The 23,250-nt window shown below is 43.7% G+C and overlaps 1 protein-coding gene across 1 annotated transcript in view; it reads left to right on the forward strand.

Annotated features, from left to right (window-relative positions):
- Positions 1-23,250, forward strand: part of TDRD9 (tudor domain containing 9) — a gene marked incomplete at its 5' end in the record, with an annotated part of 108,532 nt that overhangs the window by 20,810 nt on the left and 64,472 nt on the right. Inside the window, 7 exons of the mRNA XM_079698870.1 lie at positions 165-271; positions 7,309-7,406; positions 8,894-9,115; positions 10,018-10,140; positions 14,069-14,149; positions 16,324-16,488; positions 22,701-22,804. Coding sequence (XP_079554996.1) covers positions 165-271; positions 7,309-7,406; positions 8,894-9,115; positions 10,018-10,140; positions 14,069-14,149; positions 16,324-16,488; positions 22,701-22,804 — 900 coding nt within the window. The remainder of the gene's footprint in view (positions 1-164; positions 272-7,308; positions 7,407-8,893; positions 9,116-10,017; positions 10,141-14,068; positions 14,150-16,323; positions 16,489-22,700; positions 22,805-23,250) is intronic.

Below are 23,250 nucleotides of genomic sequence, written 5' to 3' on the forward strand. Positions count from 1 at the left end.
TGGTGACTGACAGTGAATTTGAGTGTATTTTCATTTGTTTATTGACGATTTGCAGTTTTTCTTATAGGACTTAATGTAAAAGTAACTATTCAAGAATTCTCCTAGCATGTGGGAATTTCTTGGCTTTCTGTAAACAGTATACTAACTTTTAATGTTCTTTGCAGGCCACTGAGCCAAAAGAGCTCAGAGACGGAGTGTATTAACAAATACAGAAAACTTGAAGCACAAGAGTTTGATATGTATGGCAGTGATCATTCAACCAGTGGGCCAGGTAAACGAGTATCTTTAAATATCATAAAATATGATACGTGAGTTGTTCACATGTTAAAACATTAACTTCTTTTTTTTTGCGGTAGGCGGGCCTCTCACTGTTGTGGCCTCTCCCGTTGCGGAGCACAGGCTCCGGACGCGCAGGCTCAGCGGCCATGGCTCACGGGCCCAGCCGCTCCGTGGCATGTGGGATCTTCCCAGACTGGGGCACAAACCCGTGTCGCCTGCATTGGCAGGCAGACTCTCAACCACTGCGCCACCAGGGAAGCCCTAAAACATTAACTTCTTAAAAGTCTTTAAGAAGTGTATTTTGATCAATAAAGAATCCGTATTGCTTGTTAATTCAGGATTTTGGGGGGATGAGTATATGATAGATTATAAATTGTGAGTGTGTGATGTGTTGTGAGTTGCTCATGTTTTTATCTCAAGTATAGTGTCTAAATAGTCTGTCCTTTGGAAGACTAATAATGGTCCCTGACCTTACTATTAATTAGAATTACTTAAAATTGTTATTACAATTTTAATAATAATATATTATTATAAAATTATTATTAGTTATTATAGTTTTTAAAATAATAATCATATTAAAACAAGATTTTAAATAGTACATAAATGTATACAATAAAAGGTAAAGATCCTTCTTAACCTCTCCTCCTCCCAAGGACGAGATACAAGGATACAACTGTTCAGAGTTTAGGTTAAGCTAGTTACTTTCTGTGAGTATGCACTTTCTTTTAGTGAGCTGATTGTCTTATTAGCATTAGACCGTATTCATATGACAGAAGTAAGTTTTTGATTTTTTTGCTTTATAAAAGGTTATCCGTCACAAACTTCCTACCAGTTCAGTCAGGAAGTTCTGCCTCCTTTCTTTCTACTCTGTGTACTTATGCTCGGACTTAGGGACAGAAGTTGGGGTTAGAGTAATATTTTCCAGCCTTTTTGAAAATTATGAAATATAGTCCATACGTAAAAGTATACTAATCCTTATTCTTCTTGGTCTTTATTTGGGCTTCTTGACAGTATAAAATATTGGTATCTTTCATCAATTCTGGAAAATTCTGAGCCATTATCTATGCTCCACTCTCTTATGCAGTTTTGTATTTTTCATTTTTTTGGTCACTCTACTATATGCAGATTAATTTCTCATTGTTCATCTTTCTCCTAAGGCAGAAGCAGCTTTGAGTTCTTTGTCTTCCTCTCTGTGTCCTTGCCTTATTATAGACTTTGGCCTGGTGTTTCCTCTCTCTCTTGCCAGGCTTTCGGTTTTTTAAAGATGGTGTTTGTATATTTCATCTAGCATCTTTAGTTGTCCTCAGGAGGAATATTTGTGTGAACAATCCAGTACATTATTACCAAAAGTGATAGTTTAAAGTGATAGTGTGTCCTTTGATTGAATATTTACTTATTCTAAGAAAAGTACAACGTAGTACGTGTAAGAACATTTATTGCATCGTTGCTTATTTACGGGAAGCCTTAGAAGTCTCTTAAATGTCAGTGAACTAGAGGCCTGGTGATTTTTATCTGTGTAGGGGAGTGTGTGGACTTTGATAGGAGCCTGAAATAGCTATTATGTGTTATTGTGGAAAGACATCTGTCGTTCAATATTGCCTTTTGGGGAAGTGTGTTAGTTTTCAGATGACTCTTGATGATGTGATCCTTCGTATTGCACTCACATATACAGACCCCGAGCACACCCCTGCGGGTCCTGGAGCGTGCCATAGGGATTGCCGCTGTGTGGAGGTGGCTAGATGACAAATGAGTGCCTGCAAGTGCAAGTGTCTGCTCTTGTAACTTTTGATTTGTATTTGTATTTGAAACTGCTATTTGCTTTCTCTGTCCATGGCATCTTAATATATTTGGAGCTTTTCACTAGCCAGTCATATAGCTTTGACTGCACTTGAGGATTCACTCAACGACCAGTGTTTATGAAGGTGTGTGCCAGGGACGGTGTGAAGCAATGAGAATATAAGTTAAAAAGACCTGGTCCCTCCTCTTACAGAGATGATCATTTAATCATGCAGTTACACAAATACATGCTTTTGGAGGTAAATGCTCTGAAAGATAAACTCTCTGGGGACTTAGGACAAGGGTTTCTGACTTGAGCTGGGGTATCAGGAAAGTAACAATTAAGCTTGGAGCTGAAGGATGAATAGAAGTTATAGAAGTTACCTAGACAGTTTGGGGATCAGGGGGAGGGGAAAATGTGTGCAGAGGGCCTGTAATAGGAGAAAGCCTGGGGTGTGGGTGGGCAGGGTCAGTTGGAGACTGAACAATAGCCCTCCACAGAGAGCCTCACCCTCCTCTTCAGAACATGTGGTGACTGTGCTACATCACGTGGTAAAAAGAACTTTACAGATTAAGTTGAGGAGCTTGAGGTGGAGGGACTGTGGGTGGGTCTGGTGTAATCGCAGGGCTCTTAGCAGAGTCAGTCATAGATGTGAGGACAGAAGCCGGAGTGATACAAGGAGGGGGCAGTGAGCCAGGGAGTGCAGGTGGCTTCTTGAAGCTGAAGAGGTGGGGAACGGGTTCTTCCCCACAGAACCTCCAGAAGGAACCAGCTGTGCAGACCTCTGGATCTTAGCCCAGACTGCTTTTGGACCTCTGACGTTCAGAGCTGTAAGAGAATGCTGTAAATGTATGTTGTTTCAAGGTACTGAGGTTGGGATCATGTGTCACAGGAGCAGTAGAAGATGAGTGCGGTTGTGTTGGATGAGATACAGGCACAACTGGGGACAGGGCCTGGGGCTGTGACTAAGAATTTTAGGTTTTTTTTTTTTTTTTGCGGTACGCGGGCCTCTCACTGTTGTGGCCTCTCCCGCTGCGGAGCACAGGCTCCGGACGTGCAGGCTCAGTGGCCCTGGCTCACGGGCCCAGCCGCTCCGCAGCACGTGGGATCTTCCCGGACCGGGGCACGAACCCATGTCCCCTGCATCGGCAGGCGGACTCTCAACCACTGCGCCACCAGGGAAGCTCAAGAATTTTAGTTTTAATACTCAGAGCAAGGGGAAGCTGTTGAAGGTTCTAGGTTTACCTTGGCATGAGTGTGTGTGGGTGGGGGAACATCAAGGGATGAGATCAGTGTTTTGAGAAGACCACTTTGGTCATATTGGAGAGACTGGACTGGTGGGGACCAGCATGGACATGAGGAGAAGTCCAGGTGAGACTGGATGGTGACTGACGACTGGGGTGACGGCATGGAGTGGGGAGCTGTTCGTGGGATGGCCGGACAGGACCACGTGAGGCATGGATGGGGATATGAGGGAGGAGAGGGGCCGCAGGAAGCAGGAGGTGCTGCTCCACGCTTTGAAGTGCGGCGGTGCCTGTGGGGAAGAGATGAGGTTTTCGTGTGTGTGTGTGTGTGTGTGTGTGTACACACACAGCTATTTCTATCCCTATTCTGTCTATTTACATTAAAACTGTGAGATCGCACTGCTACCTCTAATTCCAGTCCAGCCCCAAGGTTTCAACGTGAAAATTTTGTTATATCCAGTTTAAAATACTTTGATTCAAAATACCTTTGCTGGGATTTCCCTGGTGATGCAGTGGTTAAGAATCCGCCTGCCAGCAGGGGACATGGATTCGAGCCTTGGTCTGGGAAGATCCCACATGCCGCGGAGCAACTAAGCCCATGAGCCACAGCTACCGAGCCTGCGCTCTGGAGCCCACAAGCCACAACTACTGAGCCCGCATGCCACAACTACTGAAGCCCGTGCACCTAGAGCCCGTGCTCTGCAACAAGAGAAGCCACCGCAGTGAGAAGCCCATGTACTGCAACAAAGACCCAACACAGCGAAAAATAATAATAATAATAATAAATTAAAAAATAATAATAATTAAAAAAATACCTTTGCTTTTGGCATGATACAGGTGTTATTTCATCTATATAACTGTTTTAAAAAATTATTTCTAAGTAGAAATCCAAGAACGCACATTCAGTGAATTTCTGTGAATTACATTAGAATCATTTTATATAGTTTAAAGTAAATCATTTTTTTAAAATTGAGATTTAATAGCATTTCTGAACAGCTTGACCTTGGTTCCAGGCTGTGGACTCTTGCAGGGTTTCTGTTGTTTTCATATAGCAGTTTTGAATTTGTCCTGGGATGGTGTCCTTAGTTGTGATTAAATGCCACAGTGCTACCTCCCTTTTAATTTGGTGAAATTTTTGGTGGTTGTTTCCATCCGTTTGATAGCTTTTCTTTTGAATTTAAGAGAATGGCCTGTCTGGAGTTTCTAATAACTAAAAAGGGAAATATTCAAATTAAGTTTAATTTTGTATTTGGAATACCAACCCATACTTGGAGAAAGTGATATGTAATTATTTTGGAGATTTAATTGTATGCCTAAATCAGCAATGTAGAAATTAAACTTATTTTCTATAGTGTACAGTGTCTAGATTTTATGATAAGAAATGTTATTATGTTCTCCAGTTAAAATCCATTATATACTGTTTGGAACCCTGACTGCTGAATTTTTTGGTTAGATTTTATATTTAAGAAACTAGCAATTTTCATGGTTTCCAGTTTTTTCCAGTTCATGTGAGATATTTTAATGTTAATAACGTCGGATAAAGAGATAACAGGAAAATAAAATTTAAGGTTGAGGTATTTCTCATATCACTTTTGGATTACACTTTGCTGTATGTGGTTTGTTGATTTGCGTTAAATTACCCGTTTTCTTTGAGAACTTACCTGTAATATTTTTCTGGCCCCCTCTGATTTGGTTGCTGCTGCACAGGTGAAAGAGCTGCACAGCCATGAACATGTCTTTTGCTTCTGGTCTTCCCTCTGGCGGTGGATGTGGAGGCTGGACTTGATTTGCGCTCGGTCGGCTGCAGCCAGTGACCTGAAAATGTCAGCCTGTGTTTCCTGTTAAACAGAGAGAGTGCTGTGGTTTAGACAATACAGTTAGGACTTCTGCAATTTTTTTCTTGTAGCATTTCTGTCTTTAAGCAGCAACCTTCAAAATGCATGTAATCCAGGAATGGAAGTCACATCAGTGTTGCCAGAGTGATGGCTCGTTCAGCAGCACCGTGAGCCACAGCTGCAGGTTCTGAGCAAAACACACAGCTGTGACCTTTCTGTCTGTCTAAAGAGTCTGTGTTCCCTCTCTTCCCCACGCAGGCCTCGTCCCTCTCGCCCTGTGTCCCACTCCCTGTCACTGCAGCTCCCAGCGGTGTCGCAGCTCAGGAGCTCCTCCCTCTGTCTCTCCTCCTTTGTTGGGCCGTGTGGAGTCTCATCCCTTCCCTTTGTGTTAAAAAGGCCTATTATTGATTGATAAGCCTACCAACACCAAGGATGGGAAGGTCTCTATTTTTTCCCGATTTATGCATATATCATCTCAGTTCTTGCATTTGTAGACTGGCCTGGGTACCCAGCCATCATTTAGAATTCTACATAATTTAATAAAATCTTGGAACCATTTGTAAGTTAGAAACTGTTCACACATTGAGTTTTGCTACATGTTTTGAAGGTAGTATGGTTAAATTAAAGCGCTTTTTAGCTGAGAGTGCTTCTGGAAGGGGTGAGATTGAGCGCAAGTATACCAGTGGGAACACAGGACAGCGTCAGTGATTGTGTTTCTTAAAAGCTAAGCCGAGCAACAGAAGGAGAGTGAGATGTGAGAGTGGACAGAAATGCACCCTTTGGAGTTTGGCGGTCAGTAGTGAGGTGACTAGAAGGTTAGAAAGCTGTTGAGGGCAGGACTTAGAGAACTTTCCCCCGAAGTCAGTGCCGCGATGCCCGAGAAGGAACTCTGTTTCCACAAAGAAGCTGTTTTCGCTTTGAGAGAGAACAGAACTGGCTCCTCTGTTCTTGAAATTCAGAACAAGTACTGCACATCTTGATTCAACTGTAGGAAAATAGCCATATTTTAATTGTATAGTTAGACCGATTTTGAAACTGAGAGTATGTGTAGGGGAAAATGTAGGAGAGCAAAAGTAAAGCGTGGACACGTGTGTCAAGTGGGAGGGTGATGGCAGAACAGAGGGAGAGGCTGGGACAGAGAAGCGAAGGGCTGGGAGGAACAGGGAGGGGGGCGTTGAGGGGAGACCTGGGGAGGGAGCCAGCTCAGTGCTGTGTTTGGGGGAGACAGGGAAGCTTTCAAAGTTTATTTACTTTGGAAGTAAAACTTACTTCCCAATAGAAGTCTGTATCCTCTGAATTTTGATGATTTATCAAGAATTTGTGGCATCCCCGGAGTATAGTGCATGTATTTACAGGAGGACGTTCAATAGCAGGGCTGGGCAGAGCTCCCCAGGGTGTGTCTTTCTTTTTTTTTTAATAGTATATTTATTTTATTTAATTTATTTATTTTTGGCTGTGTTGGGTCTTCATTGCTGCTTACGGGCCTTCTCTAGTTGCAGCGAGCGGGGGCTACTCTTCGTTGCAGTGCACGGGCTTCTCATTGCGGTGGCTTTTCTCATTGTGGAGCACGGGCTGTAGGTGCGTGGGCTCAGTAGCTGTGGCGCACGGGCTTAGTTGCTCCACGGCATGTAGCATCTTCCCGGACCAGGGGTCGAACCTGCGTCCCCTGCATTGGCGGGCGGACTATCAACCACTGCACCACCAGGGAAGCCCCCCAGGGTGTGTCTTTGTCAGAATAAAGTCCCTTCCAGGGTGCTTGTTCCTAAGGTATCCTTATGGTGTTTGGTTGTCTACTACCGATTTAGTAGCAAGGAATGAACACTTAACAAATTGGTGTGAAATTTCAAATAAAAGTTTGTTCTTTAAGCTAATCATTTTTGTGCCATTTTCAAGTGATGAGTACTGTGCTCTGCAGCTCTTTTATCTTAGGAGGTAGTGCTGAGCCTACAACACTGATTGCTGTGATAGAGGGTAAGATGGTGCTCATCTTGTATAAATTATTCGCAGTGAGTGCTAAGGGCATTTTCTAATTACCCTGCTCACAGGGTTAGCCTGTAGAATATGTATTTGTGTGTGTATACAGCTTGCTGTATATATAGATAAAACAGTAGGTTGTTTACCTTGTCTTTTTTCATATAAGAAATAGCATTGTATTTGTTTTGTCTGAATCCAGGTCCAAGGCCACCTTTAGCTAAATCAAGCAGTGTGATGTGCATCCCAGAGACAACTTACAAATATCCTGATTTGCCTATAAATCGATGTAAGGAAGAGGTAAAATTATTTTTGTCGCAATGTAATTTTGTTGTTCGACTAAATGCCGGCGACCCAGCACTTGGTTTCTGGTCTGAAAGTGATGGGGTGCTGGGCAGGCACCCTGGGGAGGTGGTTTTGTGTAACAAGCGTGTTGATGGCCTTCCGTTTGGCTCTCCTTCATTTGTTCAGCCTTCCCCTGAGCTCATCTCCTCATATATAATTATTCTCCTAGTCTTCCCTGCTCTGAAATAAGTGTGAGTAAACACCTGCTGGGCCCCAGGAGAGCTGCTGCTTGCAATACCTGCTGCCCAGACGTTTTAGAAAGCAAAGAATACCCTCAGCCGCAGTCTTGTCTAGCATTCCACTGTGTTTTCTTTGCACTCTGCCTGGTTTGTTTGCCTGGTGATGGAGCAGTCATTGATACATAATTTTAAGAACAATGTTGGGCAATATAGCAGCAGGATGATTACACTTTTAATTAGTTACATGTTATGAAACATGGGTAAAAGTAAGCGTATTGAAACCTTAATTAACTATACTAGCGGAAGAAGTGGTTATAGATAGGACTAAACTGTAAATGTTCTAAATTTAATTTTTATTTTGCTTTAGATTAAATCATGCAGCTTTTGTAGAGTAGATATACTTTATTAATTTTTAAGAGGCAAGTATTCAAATTAATTTGTATTCCCTGACCTTGGCAGTTGCTAGAGTGATAAGAGCTTAGGCATATCTAGGGTGGAGGCGGGGAGCGGTGGGGAGAGATCGGGCTGGCGTTCCCGGGCCGCTCCATGCAGTCTGTACGTGGAGCACGAGAAGTTCATTGTTTTAAAGTGTGTCTGAAGAGTTTCAAATGAGAATTTAAAGCCACTTGAGTGTAATAACAGCTGTGTTTTCATGTTTCTCAGTAGAATTACATGGAGGTTCATTACAAAATTTTAAAATAATAGAAATTTAGACTTAGCAAGAGCTATAGAAATTCATTTTGGTGTTTTCATATTTATAGATGAAGAAATTGAGACATAGAGATCAGTGAACTTGGCCTGAATTTCTGTGGCAATTAGTTATTGTTCACAGTGTTCAAATTGGTTTCAAATTCAGCAACCATTAGTAACCTTCTTTCTCTCATTTGTGATGTTTAGGTGGTTAGGTAATAATTTAACTTTTAAGGATGAAAAGAATATAAATTCTGAAAGTCTTCCTGAGATAAAGCTTTTGGTTCATAGGTAATACTTTATTTATTTATTTATTTTTGCGGTACGTGGGCCTCTCACTGTTGTGGCCTCTCCCGTTGCGGAGCACAGGCTCCGGACGCGCAGGCTCAGCGGCCATGGCTCACGGGCCTAGCCGCTCCGCGGCATGTGGGATCTTCCCAGACCGGGGCACGAACCCGCGTCCCCTGCATCGGCAGGCGGACTCTCAACCACTGCGCCACCAGGGAAGCCCCCGGTAATACTTTGTTACATCATTGTTAAATTTTGAAGGTTTTTTTTTTTTTTTAATTCTAGGTCATTTCTTTGATAGAAAGTAATTCTGTGGTAATTATACACGGTGCCACCGGTTGTGGTAAAAGTACTCAGCTCCCGCAGTATATCTTGGATCATTACATCCAACGCTCTACCTACTGCAACATTGTGGTCACCCAGCCGCGGAAGATCGGGGCCAGCAGCATCGCCAGGTGGATCAGTAAAGAGCGCGCCTGGACTTTGGGTGGTTTGGTGGGCTATCAGGTGAGATGAGAGAGGGAGCCATCTCTCTCTGTTAATTTTTCTTTTTTAATTTATTTTTTGGCCATGCCACATGGCATGTGGGATCTTAGTTCCTTGACCAGGGATTGAACCCATGCCCCCTGTGTTGTAAGCACAGAGTCTTAACCACTAGACTGCCAGGGAAGTCCCTCTTTGTTAATTTTTTATTTTATATAAGTTGATGATAAGGTGTGATTATTTTCTGCTGGAAAAGAAAATAAAATCAGTTGCTTATAGAGCAGAATTATGGCATAATTTTTTTTTTTTGGTGGTACGCGGGCCTCTCACTGCTGTGGCCTCTCCCGTTGCGGAGCACAGACTCCGGACGCGCAGGCTCAGCAGCCATGGCTCACGGGCCCAGCCGCTCCGTGGCATGTGGGATCTTCCTGGACCGGGGCATGAACCCGCGTCCCCTGCATCGGCAGGTGGACTCCCAACCACTGCGTCACCAGGGAAGCCCCTGGCATAATTTAAAAAACAGTGAATCTCTGAAGTTCTTGAAAATATTGATAACTTTAGTTTCTTTCTCAGTTGAATAGAAAAGAAGTGAGAATGCTCAGACTTGAGAATGGCTTTTATATAATTTTATCTTTTAATTATATCTTTATGTTGAAGATGTCAATAAACAATCATTTTAACATAAAAATGATATGGGAAGTACGACTAGATAGGCCAATCTCTCCACCCATCACCAAAAAAGAAGAAGAAGAAGAAAAATCAACTTGAGAATTTCAGTTTTAATTTAGACCCTATATTTTTTGTGATATACAATAATTTTTTTTCCCTTTCTTACCTTCATTAGGAAATGAACATTTTTTGGTAGTTAAATGTGAACCATTTAAACTGAAAATTTTCTCCTTTCTTTTTTCCTTCCCCAATTGTAGGTAGGGTTGGAGAAAATAGCGACAGAAGACACCAGGTTAATTTACATGACGACCGGCGTGCTGCTTCAGAAAATAGTTAGTGTCAAGAGTCTGATGGAGTTCACGCATGTCTTCATCGATGAGGTAAGTACTCTGCTTGTACGTTCATGTTCCTATTTGATAAGAGAACACAGTGCACGTTACCTGTAAAGTGTCAAAAAGTACTTTGGGCCTATGTCTGCTTATTCTACTTAGAATGTTGATTTTCTGTTTTTATCCTTTGCTCTTACTTCCAAAATGTGGGTGGGGAGGTGGAGGACTGTGAATCCTTGTTTAGAGCAGGGGTTGGCAGACTACAGCCCTCAGGCCAAAATTGTCCCCTGTTTTTGTAAGTAAAGTGTTATTGGCACACAGTTTTGCTCTTTATTTATGATTGCTGGTGTTCTACAGAAGAGATGAATAGTTGGGACAAGACCATATGTTCCGTGAAGCTGGAAGTATTTGCCCTCTGGCCTTTAACAGGGAAAGGCTGCTGACCCTGGTTTAGAGTGTTAGCCACATCAGACAATTAAAAGAACTTTAATTGTCTGTAGGTATTTTTAGTGCCTTGCAGATACTTTCCATCTAGTAAAACAAGGACAATAATATCTTTTAAGAAAATGAATAAAGTAAATAGATGATATTGATCTATTCACTTTTCTAAAAAAATCTCTAATAAAGTATTGTGAACCCTGTCTTTGTGCCAGTCTTAGCTTTCTCGACTTTTTTCAGTAAGGATGGAATATTTAATTGATTTTGATTTGATTCTATTCTGTTCTGTTTAGGCCGCGCCACGCGGCTTGTGGGATCTTAGTTCCCTGACCAGGGATTGAACCTGCACCCTCTGCAGTGAAAGCGCCAAGTCCTAACCACTGGACCACCAGGGAATTCCCGATTTTGTTTATAGAGTCTTTTGAGGTGGAGAGATGCTGTGTTCAAACAGTTTTCCCAGGAGCTTTGGAAATGCCTCTACCCCAAACTCTTGAGTTTTAAACCTCATCAGTAATTATGCCTTGAGAAGCTTTACTTATTTCTTGTGGCGTTAGAAACATCAGCAAATAAATAGGATTTGTGGGAGACTGTGAGGTGGGGCTGGAGTACCCGATAGAGGCTGGAATGAAACCCTCTGAGCAGCCCTTTAGGGAAAGGTCTCTCCATTCTCTTGATGTGTTGTGTGATCAGTATAATACCAAAATATCCTGTCGATGGAAATAATCAGTAAACAATCTATAATAGGAATAGAAAAGAGTGTTATTTGAGCCAAACTGAGGACTATAGCCTGGGACACACTGATTAAAGAAGCACTTGAATTGTGTTCTGCTGGACTACAAAATGGGGGGCTTATAAAGGCAAAAACTGAAAAATACAAGTTGTTTGTTGAGAATTAGGATTGGAGCCGGAGAGAAGTAAGGGTGCTAGTTAAACAGGGTTTGGTCGGGGTCTGGAATGGTTGCATAGTTATAAGCAGAGACCTTGAGACCGTAAGGTTGCAGTTGGCAGCTGCTGGCAGATACTGTTTTGAGAATGGCTGGAGGTGTCCTTGAGTCTGTATCAGTTCAGAAAATTCAGGTTCCAAGTGATGGAGGAACGTGTCTGAAACCACATCCACAAGGGCCACCCGGCTCCATTTTGGATGCCTGAACCATAGTTACTCCATTTTTATGTTTAAGTGCATTCTCTTCTTTAATGGTTAAAGCAGATGCACAATGCCTGTGTGACAGGCCACAAAACAAGGCTGTTCTAATTAGCATAAAGTCCAAGCATGTCAAGTATAAGCCAGAATGACTTCCCCATACCTCAATATGTGAAAATTTCTCCCATCGATACTGCAGGTAAAGCTGAGTGGGTGCATTTACTAGCTTGTGTACATTTACTTGGTTTTAAATTACTGTTGGTTGTTTGGGAGAGTAAAAGGTTGTTATTCTTTGCAATACAGTGTGATGTACAGTATGGTTCATAATTTTTCTTCATGACTTTTGGCAGTTTTGAGTGTCTTTTGGTAGTGATGAAATTCAGACTTAGGCAGTATGCCCAAAGGTGGTATTATACAGTCCACAGTAGTTACTGTTCGTTGTTGAGCCTTTTACTGAGGCCTCCAGATAGCATGGTGTTGTGGGGTAGTTCACTCCAGACCTCTGCTTCTCATGCCTCCATTTATTTCTGTAGATGCAGCAACTTTCTGACAGTGTTAGGAGGTATCTTTGCACACACACGCCTGAGTGACATGGACATGCCCATGCACACTGCGTTACTGGGTGCATTCTTTCCTGAAGCTGTGTGATGGTAGCAGAACACAAGTCAGCTACACTGTGCACGCGCTTGTCCTGCAGGGGAGTGTCTCGTCACTTGGTTACACGAGCAGCTTCCTACTCTACCACCGTGTCCCCAGCTCCTCGTAGGTGTTGTAATAACTATTTGCTTAAAGAATTAGTGGGTTGGATAGACCTGAAGTTTCAGTTTTACAAAGAATATTGTTCCTATTGTGCAGGATGATTTGAATTCCAAAAGAAATCTGAGAAGTTGAAGGTGGCCAGGCAGTTGAAAATGGAATGATCATGTCCTTAACTTCTTAGCTCTTGAAAAAGAATAAACTAGCTTCAGGTGAATCATTCGTTTAGTAAACATTTTTTGAGTATCTGCCTCATTAGGTGCTGAGGTTATAAAGATGCAGGAGTTGTAGTTTCTGCTCTCAGCCACTCTGCTGGGGAGACACTTATCTACTGAGATATGTGTAATTATGGGCAACGGAGAAGGGCCTGGGCCCGGGAGAGGACTGTGGGCCTCCTGGGATATAGGGGTGAGTGGGGTCCTCAGGGCAGGAGGGGGAGGCAGCCCGGCCTCCAGCAACTGGGAGAAGCCGGCTTGTGTGAAGTCAGAGCTCTGGAGGCTGTAGTGGTGGTGTGGAGGCCAGGGGCGTCTCAGCGCTAAGGAGAGGTCACTTTGGGGCTCTTGCCTGAGCACAGCCTTTATTTTTCTTTGTTAAGTACGCGAGGCAGGATGTTTGTGTTGAGGAAGTGCTCTGGGGTTTGGTGAGAGAACGAAATGAGAGTTAGATTAATAAGGTGTCTGTTAGGGTTTCCAGCGGTTAGGCAGGAATGTTAAATGCTTTTCAGCTGCTGTGTTTTTTTTTCTTTTCTCTGTACTACTTTTGTCCATACCTGCTTCAGTGGGAAGTGCGGCCGGGAAGGAGCCGGCTAGAGAATAAACCATGGAGCCTTTTGCCTGGAGGAGAAGGGAGCGCCCTCTTTCAGACTCAGTAGCTAATCTCTCCACTTGGGCAGAGGAATGTCCCAGAGTAGAATCTGCTGTCCCCTTGTGCCTTGGGGAGCCCGACTAAGTGTAGAGAAACGGCCACACGTGACTTAGCCCTGGTTGTTGGCTGGTTCGGGGCAGGCCCTCGGGGACTCGGCCTGGAGGGCGCTGTCTGAGCAGCAGGCCCCCGGGGGACCCTGCAGCCCCATTTCCCCGGGTGCTACTGTGGGGCTTCCTGTTGCCCTCAGCTCCTCACCCAGCCCTGCGCTACCTGTTCCTGACTGAGCCAGCTCTTCCGGAGCCCACCCTGTGAGCTCCAGCCTGCCAGGCAGGGAGCACTGCTGCCCAGGCATAGCCACCGCCCTGCACTCCCTTGCTGAAGTAGTAGTGTAAATACGCCCATGCAGAGGGGTGCTGTGGGCCGGGAGCGGCAGAGGGAGGCTGGTCTGCTGCTTCTCGGTGGTGGGATGCTTTGTGTTGTCACAGTGGGCAGGGCCGAGAGCGCTAAACATTCCTCTGTCCAGATGCCTGTGCGGCCCTACAGAGAAGCACGGGGGCTGGGGGGGACAGTGACACACACGCCCCTCGTGTGCTCTCTGGTTTGTGGGCCGCCGTTCTTTGCTTCCTCTTAACCAGGAGTAATAGTCTCCTGAGGAGCGGCATTTAGCGCAGAGACTTAGTCCCCAGGCCCCTAGGCGCACTGTTGAACCCCTTTCCCTCCGGTCACTCAGCGGTGACATGTGCCTTCCCACGTTGGGGGTGCCCCCTTTCTATTTTGCAGGTACACGAGCGAACTGAAGAAATGGATTTCCTGTTGTTGGTCGTCCGCAAACTTCTAAGAACAAATTCACGTTTTGTGAAGGTAAAGTTCATTTCATGAGTAACTGAAACATTTAGGGTTAAGATTTATTATCTAGTTTTGTTTCTCTTTATTTTAATAGAAACTAGTTGTTCATCGTCTTGTGTAGTCCTCCAGATCTTGCTAGGAAGCTGGCTAAAGGGCGTTCTCCTATGATCAGACCATGGAGTACTTTTTGGTTATTATGTTGCATTAAATTGTAGAATATTCTACAGGCTGCAGAAAATGATCTGATAATAGTTGACTCTAATGAAATGCTGGGTATTAGAGCACTGCTTTTGGTTGAATAGGTACCATAATCTGAAGGTATATGACTACATCTTTTAAAAGTCGCACTGAGTCACATTGAAGTTTGAGAATAGTTATATGCACTGTTATTATAGGAGACTTGAGTTAGGAGCTAACTGAAAGTCCGTGGCAGTGGTAAACATTGCTTACATTCTATTGGAACAAAAAGGACAAAGCAGTGAACTAGGTCAAAATAGCAAAAGGTTTATAATTATTATGCAGTTTAGACATAGGGCAACCCAGCCATGCTAAGTAGGAGTCTTTCAGAAGCAGCAATGATTGGGTGCATGTCATTCATTAATATGAAGGAACTGTGGAAGGACTCGCTGTTATTGGAAAGCAGATGCCTCTAAATCACAACAGATTTTGTCTTCAAGTGTTTCATCCCTCTGTCCGTTCAGGGAGACGTTCCCACCCTGCCCCAGGGTGGGGCATCAACCTCAGGAGGCTCACAGCCTCCCCTGGGGGATGCTGACTAAATGGAACCCGGAATTTGCAATAAGTTGTCTTATTGCTTGAGATGACTATAAAAGGAAGGAGAGAATTTGGCTATTTCATTCCTTTTTCTGAATCTTAAAGATGATGTTGAAGGTTGTTCAACAAGTTCAGACCTTTCTTTTTCTTTTGTTTTTTGGCTGTGCCGTGGGGCATGTGGGATCTCAGTTCCCTGACCAGGGATTGAACGCATGCCCCCTGCATAGGAAACGTGGAGTCTTAACCACTGGACTGCCAAGAAAGTCCCCAGAATCTGGACCTTTCTTTTTTTTTTTTTTTTTTAGTAAATTTGTTTATTTTTGGCTGCGTTGGGTCTTCGTTGCTGTGTGCGGGCTTTCTCTAGTTGTGGTGAGCGGGGGCTGTCCTTCGTTGTGGTGCGCTGGCTTCTCGTTGCTGTGGCTTCTCTTGTTGTGGAACACGGGCTCTAGGTGCATGGGCTTCAGTAGTTGTGGCTCACGGGCTCAGTAGTTGTGGCTTGCAGGTTCTGGAGTGCAGGCTCAGTAGTTGTGGCGCATGGGTTTAATTGTTTCATGGCATGTGGGATCTTCCTGGACCAGGGCTCGAACCTGTGTCCCCTGCATTGGCAGGTGGATTCTTAACCACTGCACCACCAGGGAAGCCCTCTCTTTGGTGCTTGTTACTCCCTTATTTTTCTGGAGCATATCATCTAGTAGCTTATTCTGTCTTAAGTTAGCTTTCTGTTTTTTTTTTTTTTTTTTTTAGCTGTAGCTTGTTTTTTTTTTTTTTATAAATTATTTTATTTATTTTATTTTTGGTTGCGTTGGGTCTTCGTTGCTGCATGCAGGCTTTCTCTAGTTGTGCCGAGCGGGGGCTACTCTTCGTTGCGGTGCACGGGCTTCTCATTGCAGTGGCTTCTCTTGCTGTGGAGCATGGGCTCTAGGCGTGCAGGCTTCAGTAGTTGTGGCATGTGGGCTCAGTAGCTGTGGCTCGCGGGCTCTAGAGCGCAGGCTCAGTAGTTGTGGCACATGGGCTTAGTTGCTCCACGACATGTGGGATCTTCCCGGACCAGGGCTCGAACCCGTGTCCCATGCATTGGCAGGCAGATTCTTAACCACTGCACCACCAGGGAAGCCCTTAAGTTAGCTTTCTGATGCAAAGTGTCCTTTTAGGTTAATGGTTGTAATTTAGCTTTATTGGAGAAATGTAGTTTCTCACTTGATAAAGCAATTGAAGAGAAATTTAAAAGTTGGCATCTCTGAGCATTCTTTAAACTGTAATAATTTGAATTACACTGGAGATCAAATCGAAGTATTCAGTTAAAGTTTTGAAAATTATTAAAACAGAAGACAAGCCTGGAATTGTAAAAGTATTTCATTTCAGTTATTATTATCATCATCATTTTGTCTGTTTTAATGGTTTCTCTTGCTCTGTAGGTAGTCCTGATGTCAGCCACCATCAGCTGTAAAGAGTTTGCAGATTACTTTGCTGTTCCTGTTCAGAACAAGATGAACCCTGCTTATATTTTTGAAGTGGAAGGAAAGCCCTATGCAGTTGAGGAGTATTATCTTAATGATTTGGAGCACATTCATCATAGCAGGGTATGTTGGAATGCATTGTTTCTTTTACAGTGAATGTACTTTTGTATTTGATCAAACCTGCATTTATTAGCTACGATTGCAAGGCTCTTTTGGAGCTTAAAATTGGAGCAGAGAGATGGTGTGGGATGGGACTGGAGAAGAATAAGAGGAAGGAAACTCCGGGGTTTGTTGTCATAAACTGTGAGCATCATGAGCACTCACACTGTATATCCCGGTGAAAATTATTCAAACTGGTTTTATACTTTATTGATGTTGAAGAATAAAATGTCAGCTTTTGGTCAGCTACAGAATTGTAGATTCAGCTGAGGGTAGAAGGTAATTTTATTTCTGTTAAATTAAATTTTCTAATGTAAGTTGTATTGCTCTAAACTGAAGGAAGATTGCATTGTGGGAACAGTGTGTGATAATATATTCTTATGAAAAGTTGCAGTTGATTTACAGTTGTTTTCACGTGGCTAATACATTTATAGGATTTGAAGATGGAAGAGTGTATGCAGGTATAAAATATCTCCTTCCTGCTCCTGTCCTTTGTCTGCCCAGTTCCCCCACTAAATTATTGTCATTAATTTCTCTGGATCTTTCCATATTTCTGAGCAAATATGGATATATTGTTTCTCCTTTTTACAGAGTGATAGCGTTCTATGTGCATCTTGGTTTTTTTTTTCACTTACCTTTTCACATTTTTTACATGTCATATAGTTTCTTCATTCCCTTTTTAGAGCTACATAACATTCTTTTATGTGAATATAAATATAAAGATTATTCTTTTTTTTAAATTGAAGTATGGTTGATTTACAATGTTGTGTTAGTTTCTGGTGTACAGCAAAGTGATTTGGTTATATATATTGTGTGTGTGTATATATTCTTTTTCATATTCTTTTCCATTATGGTTTATTACAGGGTATTGAATATAGTTCCCTGTGCTATACAGTAGGACCTTAACTGTTTATGTATTTTATAGGTAGTCGTTGGTATCTGCTAATCCCAAACTCCTAATTTATCTCTCCCCCACCCCTTTTCCCCTTTGGTAACCAGAAGTTTGTTTTCTATGTCTCTGAGTCTTTTTGCAAATAAGTTCATTTGTATCATATTTTAGATTCCACATGTAAGAGATATAATATGGTATTTGTCTTTCTCTGTCTGACTTACTTCACTTAGTATGATAATCTCTAGGTTCATCCATGTTGCTGCAAATGGCATTATTTCATTCTTTTCTATGGCTGAGTATTATTCCATTGTATATATGTACTGTATCTTTATCCATTCATCTGTCGATGGGCATTTAGGTTGCTTCTATGCCTTGGCTATTGTGAATAGTGCTGCTATGAACGTTGGGGTGCATGTAGTAAAGATTATTCTTTATTTAACTAATCTCCAGTGTTTCTTATCTTTTCTTATTAAAAACAGTGCTAGGGCTTCCCTGGTGGCGCAGTGGTTGGGAGTCTGCCTGCTAATGCAGGGGACACGGGTTCGAGCCCTGGTCTGGGAAGATCCCACATGCTGCAGAGCGACTGGGCCCGTGAGCCACAACTACTGAGCCTGCGCGTCTGGAGCCTGTGCTCCGCAACAAGAGAGGCCACGACAGTGAGAGGCCCGCGCACCGCGACGAAGAGTGGCCCCCACTTTGCCACAACTAGAGAAAGCCCTTGCACAGAAACAAAGACCCAACACAGCCAAAAATAAGTAAATAAATAAATTAAAAACAAACAAACAAAAGAAAACAGTGCTATGTGCATGTGAAGGTATATCTCGTAGGCCAGGGTTTCTTAGCCTCAGCATAGTTGATATTTTGGGCCAGGTAATTCTGTATGGCGGGGGCTGTCCTGTGCATTGTAGGATGCTTGATATTTAATAGCTCTGCTGGCCTTGACCCACCAGATGCAAGTAGGGCTCCTTCCCATCCCCACCCCCTGTGACAACCAAAAATGTTTCAGGACATCCCTGGGATGGGAGTAAAACACCTCTTTCGAGTACCCCTGTGTAGGTTGTGCCTTCCTGGAAGTGGGTCAGAGGATGTGTGCATTTGGAATTTTGATGGACGTTGCCAAATTGCTCTGTATAAGAGTTTGACTTTTATTAAAAACATCTGTAGGGACTTCCCTGGCGGTCCAGTGGTTAAGACTCTGGGCTCCCAATGTAGGGGACATGGGTTTGATCCCTGGTTGGGGAACTAAGATCCCGCCTGCCGCGCAGCTCGGCCAAAAAAAAAAAGAAATCTGTAATGTTAAAGTAAACAGTCTCTACTACAATGAGTTGGCTGACTAGGGTTCACCTCATTAGAAGATGTATTTTGTCAAATCTAATTATGTCAGAGGGAGGCCAGTGATGGCCATTAGAATGTAGCACTTCTTTTTTTTTCTCCCAGCTTTTAATTTTTTTAAAAAAATTAATTAATTAGTTTATTTATTTTTGGCTACATTGGGTCTTTGTTGCTGCACGTGGGCTTTAGCTGTGGCGAGCGGGGCTACTCTCCATTGTGGTGCGCGGGCTTCTCTTGTTGCAGAGCATGGGCTCTAGGCACGTGGGCTTCCGTAGTTGTGGCACACAGGCTCAGTAGTTGTAGCTCGTGGGCTCTAGAGCGCAGGTTCAGTAGTTGTGGTGCACGGGCTTAGTTGCCCCGTGGCATGTGGGATCTTCCCAGACCAGTGCTCAAACCCGTGTCCCCTGCATTGGCAGGCGGGTTCTTAACCACTGCGCCACCAGGGAGGTCCTCTCCCAGCTTTTAAAATGACAGTATTTCAAAACAGAAAAGTTGAAAGAAATTTTGTAGTGAACACCCATGTGTCCATCACCTAGAATCTACAGTTAACATTTACTTTGTAGCACTTCAAAAAAAACCCAAACCTGTCAGAACTAAGAAACTAACACTGGTACATTACTATTAGCTGAACTTGAGTTTGTTTGGATTTCACTGGTTTTCCCTAATGTTCTTTTTCTGCTCTAGGATCCCACATTGTGTTTAGCTGTCATGTCTCCTTAGGTTCCCCTGGGCTGTGACAGTTTCTCAGACTTCTCTTATTTTTGATGACCTTGACGATTTTTAGGAGAACCGGCCAGGTATTTTGTAGGATGCCCCACTACTGGAATTTTTCTGGTGTTTTTCTCATGATTAGACCGGGGCTATGAGTTTGGGGGAGGAAGACCACCGGGGTGAAGTGTTGTTCCATCACATCATGACCAGCAGCACGGCTCATCGCTGGTGACGTGGCCTTGGTCTCCTGGCCCCGGTGGTGTTTACCAGGCTTCTCCCTTGTAATGCTACTCTGCCCTCCTTTTCTTTTTCCATATATATGTATATATATATTAGGTTAGTTTGTTTGTTTATTGTCTGTCACAGGAGAGGGCCCATATTTATAACATTTAACCATTGTGCCTTGTCTGACCCATTTTGGAATATGAGAGTAATAATGCTTTACTAGTCTTTTCACCTGGCCAATGTCTGATTGACTTCTGTTGATGTGTATTTTGTGTTTGGTTCCTTGTGGATGTGCTGAGGAGTGGGGTCTGGCCTGGGCACGTGCCCTGAGCCCGTGTGGGCCCTGGCAGCGGATGGGTGCATCGTGTTCACCTGCTAGAGGACACCTGGCCCCAGCGCTGTTTACCGTATGTCCTGATCGGTGTCACTTAGGGTTTCAATGAACCGATACTCAAGATTTAACTCTGTATTAATTTTAAGCCTTACAGAAAAGGTGCTTTATGTAGATTCTATTATAATTTTTGGAGTCAGAGGGCCTTTGTTAAAATCACAGTTTTATTACCGTGATTAGTCGTGCCATCATGTGGTTACTCAGCACGCTGTCTCGTGTTGCGAGGGAGAAGGTCCTCCTCCAGAGCAGCGGCCTCTCCACCCTGTGGTTGTCTCATCCCTTCCCACCTCTTAGGGACCTCGTCTGTTTCACTGCCCTCCTCTCCGTGTCTTTCCTAGCATCTTGTCCACAGTTAAACAGCACTGAGTGTCTTTCATCTTAAAAGACACCCACGTTAGGTGCGCTGTTTCTCATAGCTTTTGCTAGACTTTGAACTCCCAGTGCCCACTTCTCTACCCTCCCCCCACTCACTGCCGCCTCTCAGCCAAGACTGCACCCCCCAGTGTCACTAGTAACCGCCTCGTGAAGTCCAGAGCAGTCGGCCCTACACCCCCTGAGCTGTCTTTAATATTTGACACTGTTGGCCACTTTGGTTTTCTTGAAACTCACCCTTCCCTTGGGTCCCATGATGCCCTCCTGGTCATTCTGTTACCAACTCTGGCTGTTACTTTCAGTGTCCTTTGAAGAGCCCTTTTCATGCTTCATTTTCAACTTTTTTTTTTAATTGCCAAAAAGCCCTCACAAAACCGGCCCGTAGGAAAGGACATCAAATGTAATCGTGCACTGGGATAAATTGTGGCCACCCGTGATCTGCAGCCTGGTCCAGCAGCAGAGCATGGCCCACTCCCCAGGCCTCCTCGTGGGTTCTTTTTGGAGCATGCTCCACCACCCTAGAGCATCACTGTTCTATAATTCTGCTTGGTTTTGCTGTAATCCATTTGAAGGGGATTTGGGAGGATGCTGTGGGATGGGTTGCTTCCCGGACAGGCTGGTTGGCCTGGGCGAGGCCGACTGGGATGGAGGCAGACAGGCAGGGCTCCAGGGCCTCAGCTTGGAACAGAAATGTCATGGTTGCTGAACACTGGGCTCCGGTGGGTGGGCTGACTGGAGCCACCCTGGCCCCGCCTGTGTGAATAGCAGCATAGCAGCGCTTCCCTCCACAGTCCTGCTCCCGCCTGAGCACGCCCTCTGCAGTGCACTTCACTCCACTGCCTGCCCACACCGTGCTCTCCGGGAATGCGGAGGCTTGTCTGTTGTGCCGCCTCCTGGTTTCCTCTCTGCAAACAGAAGGGGTGGGTTCAACAAGTGGATGGGTGGGCTGTGACTAGTGTATGTCCTTTGTCACCTGTGTCAAGGCTGGCTTGGAGAAAGCAGGGCTATGTTTGGTATCCTAGCAGTGAGTTCAAAAAATATTCTCTAGGCTTGGATTCTAGAACTCAGTGAAATCACTTGTGAACTGATGTCATGCTTTTCCTACAGCTTGTTTGTAGGAAAACAATTCTAGATGGGTTTGGATCTACTGTTGGAGTTTGTGAAAAGTATACCTTTTCTTCTATTTCTTTTTTGTCTGGTTGTGTTATGGTAAATACTGGCTATTGTTTGGGTAAAGTAGAAAATTATTTAAAGGTTGAACGTCAAGAATGCTTATTCAAAATTATTGATTAAATAAGAGTCAATTTGTCATACTTATATTAGTAGAATTTTAATTTTAATGAAACATGGATTATTTGAATACTAGCTGACTTAATTTAAGTAAAAATTGGAAAAGGAGTTTCTCCTGAAGTCTTCTAATCTGTTCTTCACAAAATCAAATGTTGTGTCTTTCATACAGTACTTGATAAGTAAAATTATTAAATAAACAAAAAAGCTGTCTTATTCTTGGTGAAAAAACTCAGTATGGCTATAAAACAGATTTTATGGCAACAATGACATAACCTAATGCTGGATATTCTGGAGAGAGATGCAGTGATGGCCTTGGTCCTATGAACACTCTCAACTCAGACTGGTAATTCTAACCTCACCAGGGAGTCTGTGGATGTGGCTGAACCCCAGTGTTCCAGAGAAGCACCTGAAGGGCAAGTTTAAAGGAACTGGGCTCCATGTGGCTTTGTTTGAATACACAATTAAAAGTAGTCTAGGGACCCCCTCAAAAAGCTTCATAGCTATAATATGACATGGTTATATTATTACTGTAAATCGGCAGATACAGATGGGCTGTTGCCTTTTCCTGGTACTTGTGATTTTTAGGGCTACTTTCCACATGATGCTGTTGCAGTCCTCAGGCTCTCTGAGGTCGAGGGCATGAGCACTGGCTCTGACCAGAAGCTCTTCCTGGCTCCACCGGCATTGGGAGCAACTTTTCCTTTGTTCTCAGAATAGATTTCCCACCAGAGGTCTCACTTCTGTATGTGTGGACCCTGACTCCTCCGTTGCTCCCGCGACGTGTGTGCCGTGGGTGTCGGGGCCTTGAGAAGGGCTTGATGCTTAGCAGGCACCAGATACTGGCTGCAAACGATGCCATGTTTATTCGGGGTATTTGTTATGGTGGTAAACTCGCGGGTCACCCATCCGACCCCAGAGTTTCCTTGGTGATCCTGTTTTGGCTTTTCCTCTTCCTCTTTCTAGCTTTCTCCTCACCTCTTGGAGGAGCCAGTGATAACCAAGGACATCTATGAAGTCGCTGTCTCCCTCATTCAGATGTTTGATGGCTTGGACATGAAGGAGAGTGGGTAAGAGATGCTCCACTTGGCAGTGTACTTGAATGTATCTGAGAATTAAGAAATCTTTATTCGTTTTGAAGCTTTTTACTGTTTTTATAATAGTAACTATAGATACTGTTTCAGTAGTCACTGTATATATTTTAAAATAATGTCAGTATCTTGCAAATTTTTTTACTGGAAACTTCTATTTTAAAGTAGTTAAAATCATGCTAAGAACAGTATAGGACTGACTGTGTTTAAAGCTAGAAACTGCAGCCTGAAGATAGAATAGTTTTTCCAGACACGCAGAAGTCATGTCAGGGCTTCCCTGGTGGTGTGGGGTGGTTGGGAATCTGCCTGCCAATGCAGGGGACATGGGTTCGAGCCCTGGTCCAGGAAGATTTCACATGGCGTGGAGCAACTAAGCCCGTGTGCCACAACTACTGAGCCTGTGCTCTAAAGCCTGCAAGCCACAA

The sequence above is a fragment of the Hyperoodon ampullatus genome (assembly GCF_949752795.1).
Source record: "Hyperoodon ampullatus genome assembly, chromosome: 3".
NCBI classification, from domain to species: domain Eukaryota; kingdom Metazoa; phylum Chordata; class Mammalia; order Artiodactyla; family Ziphiidae; genus Hyperoodon; species Hyperoodon ampullatus.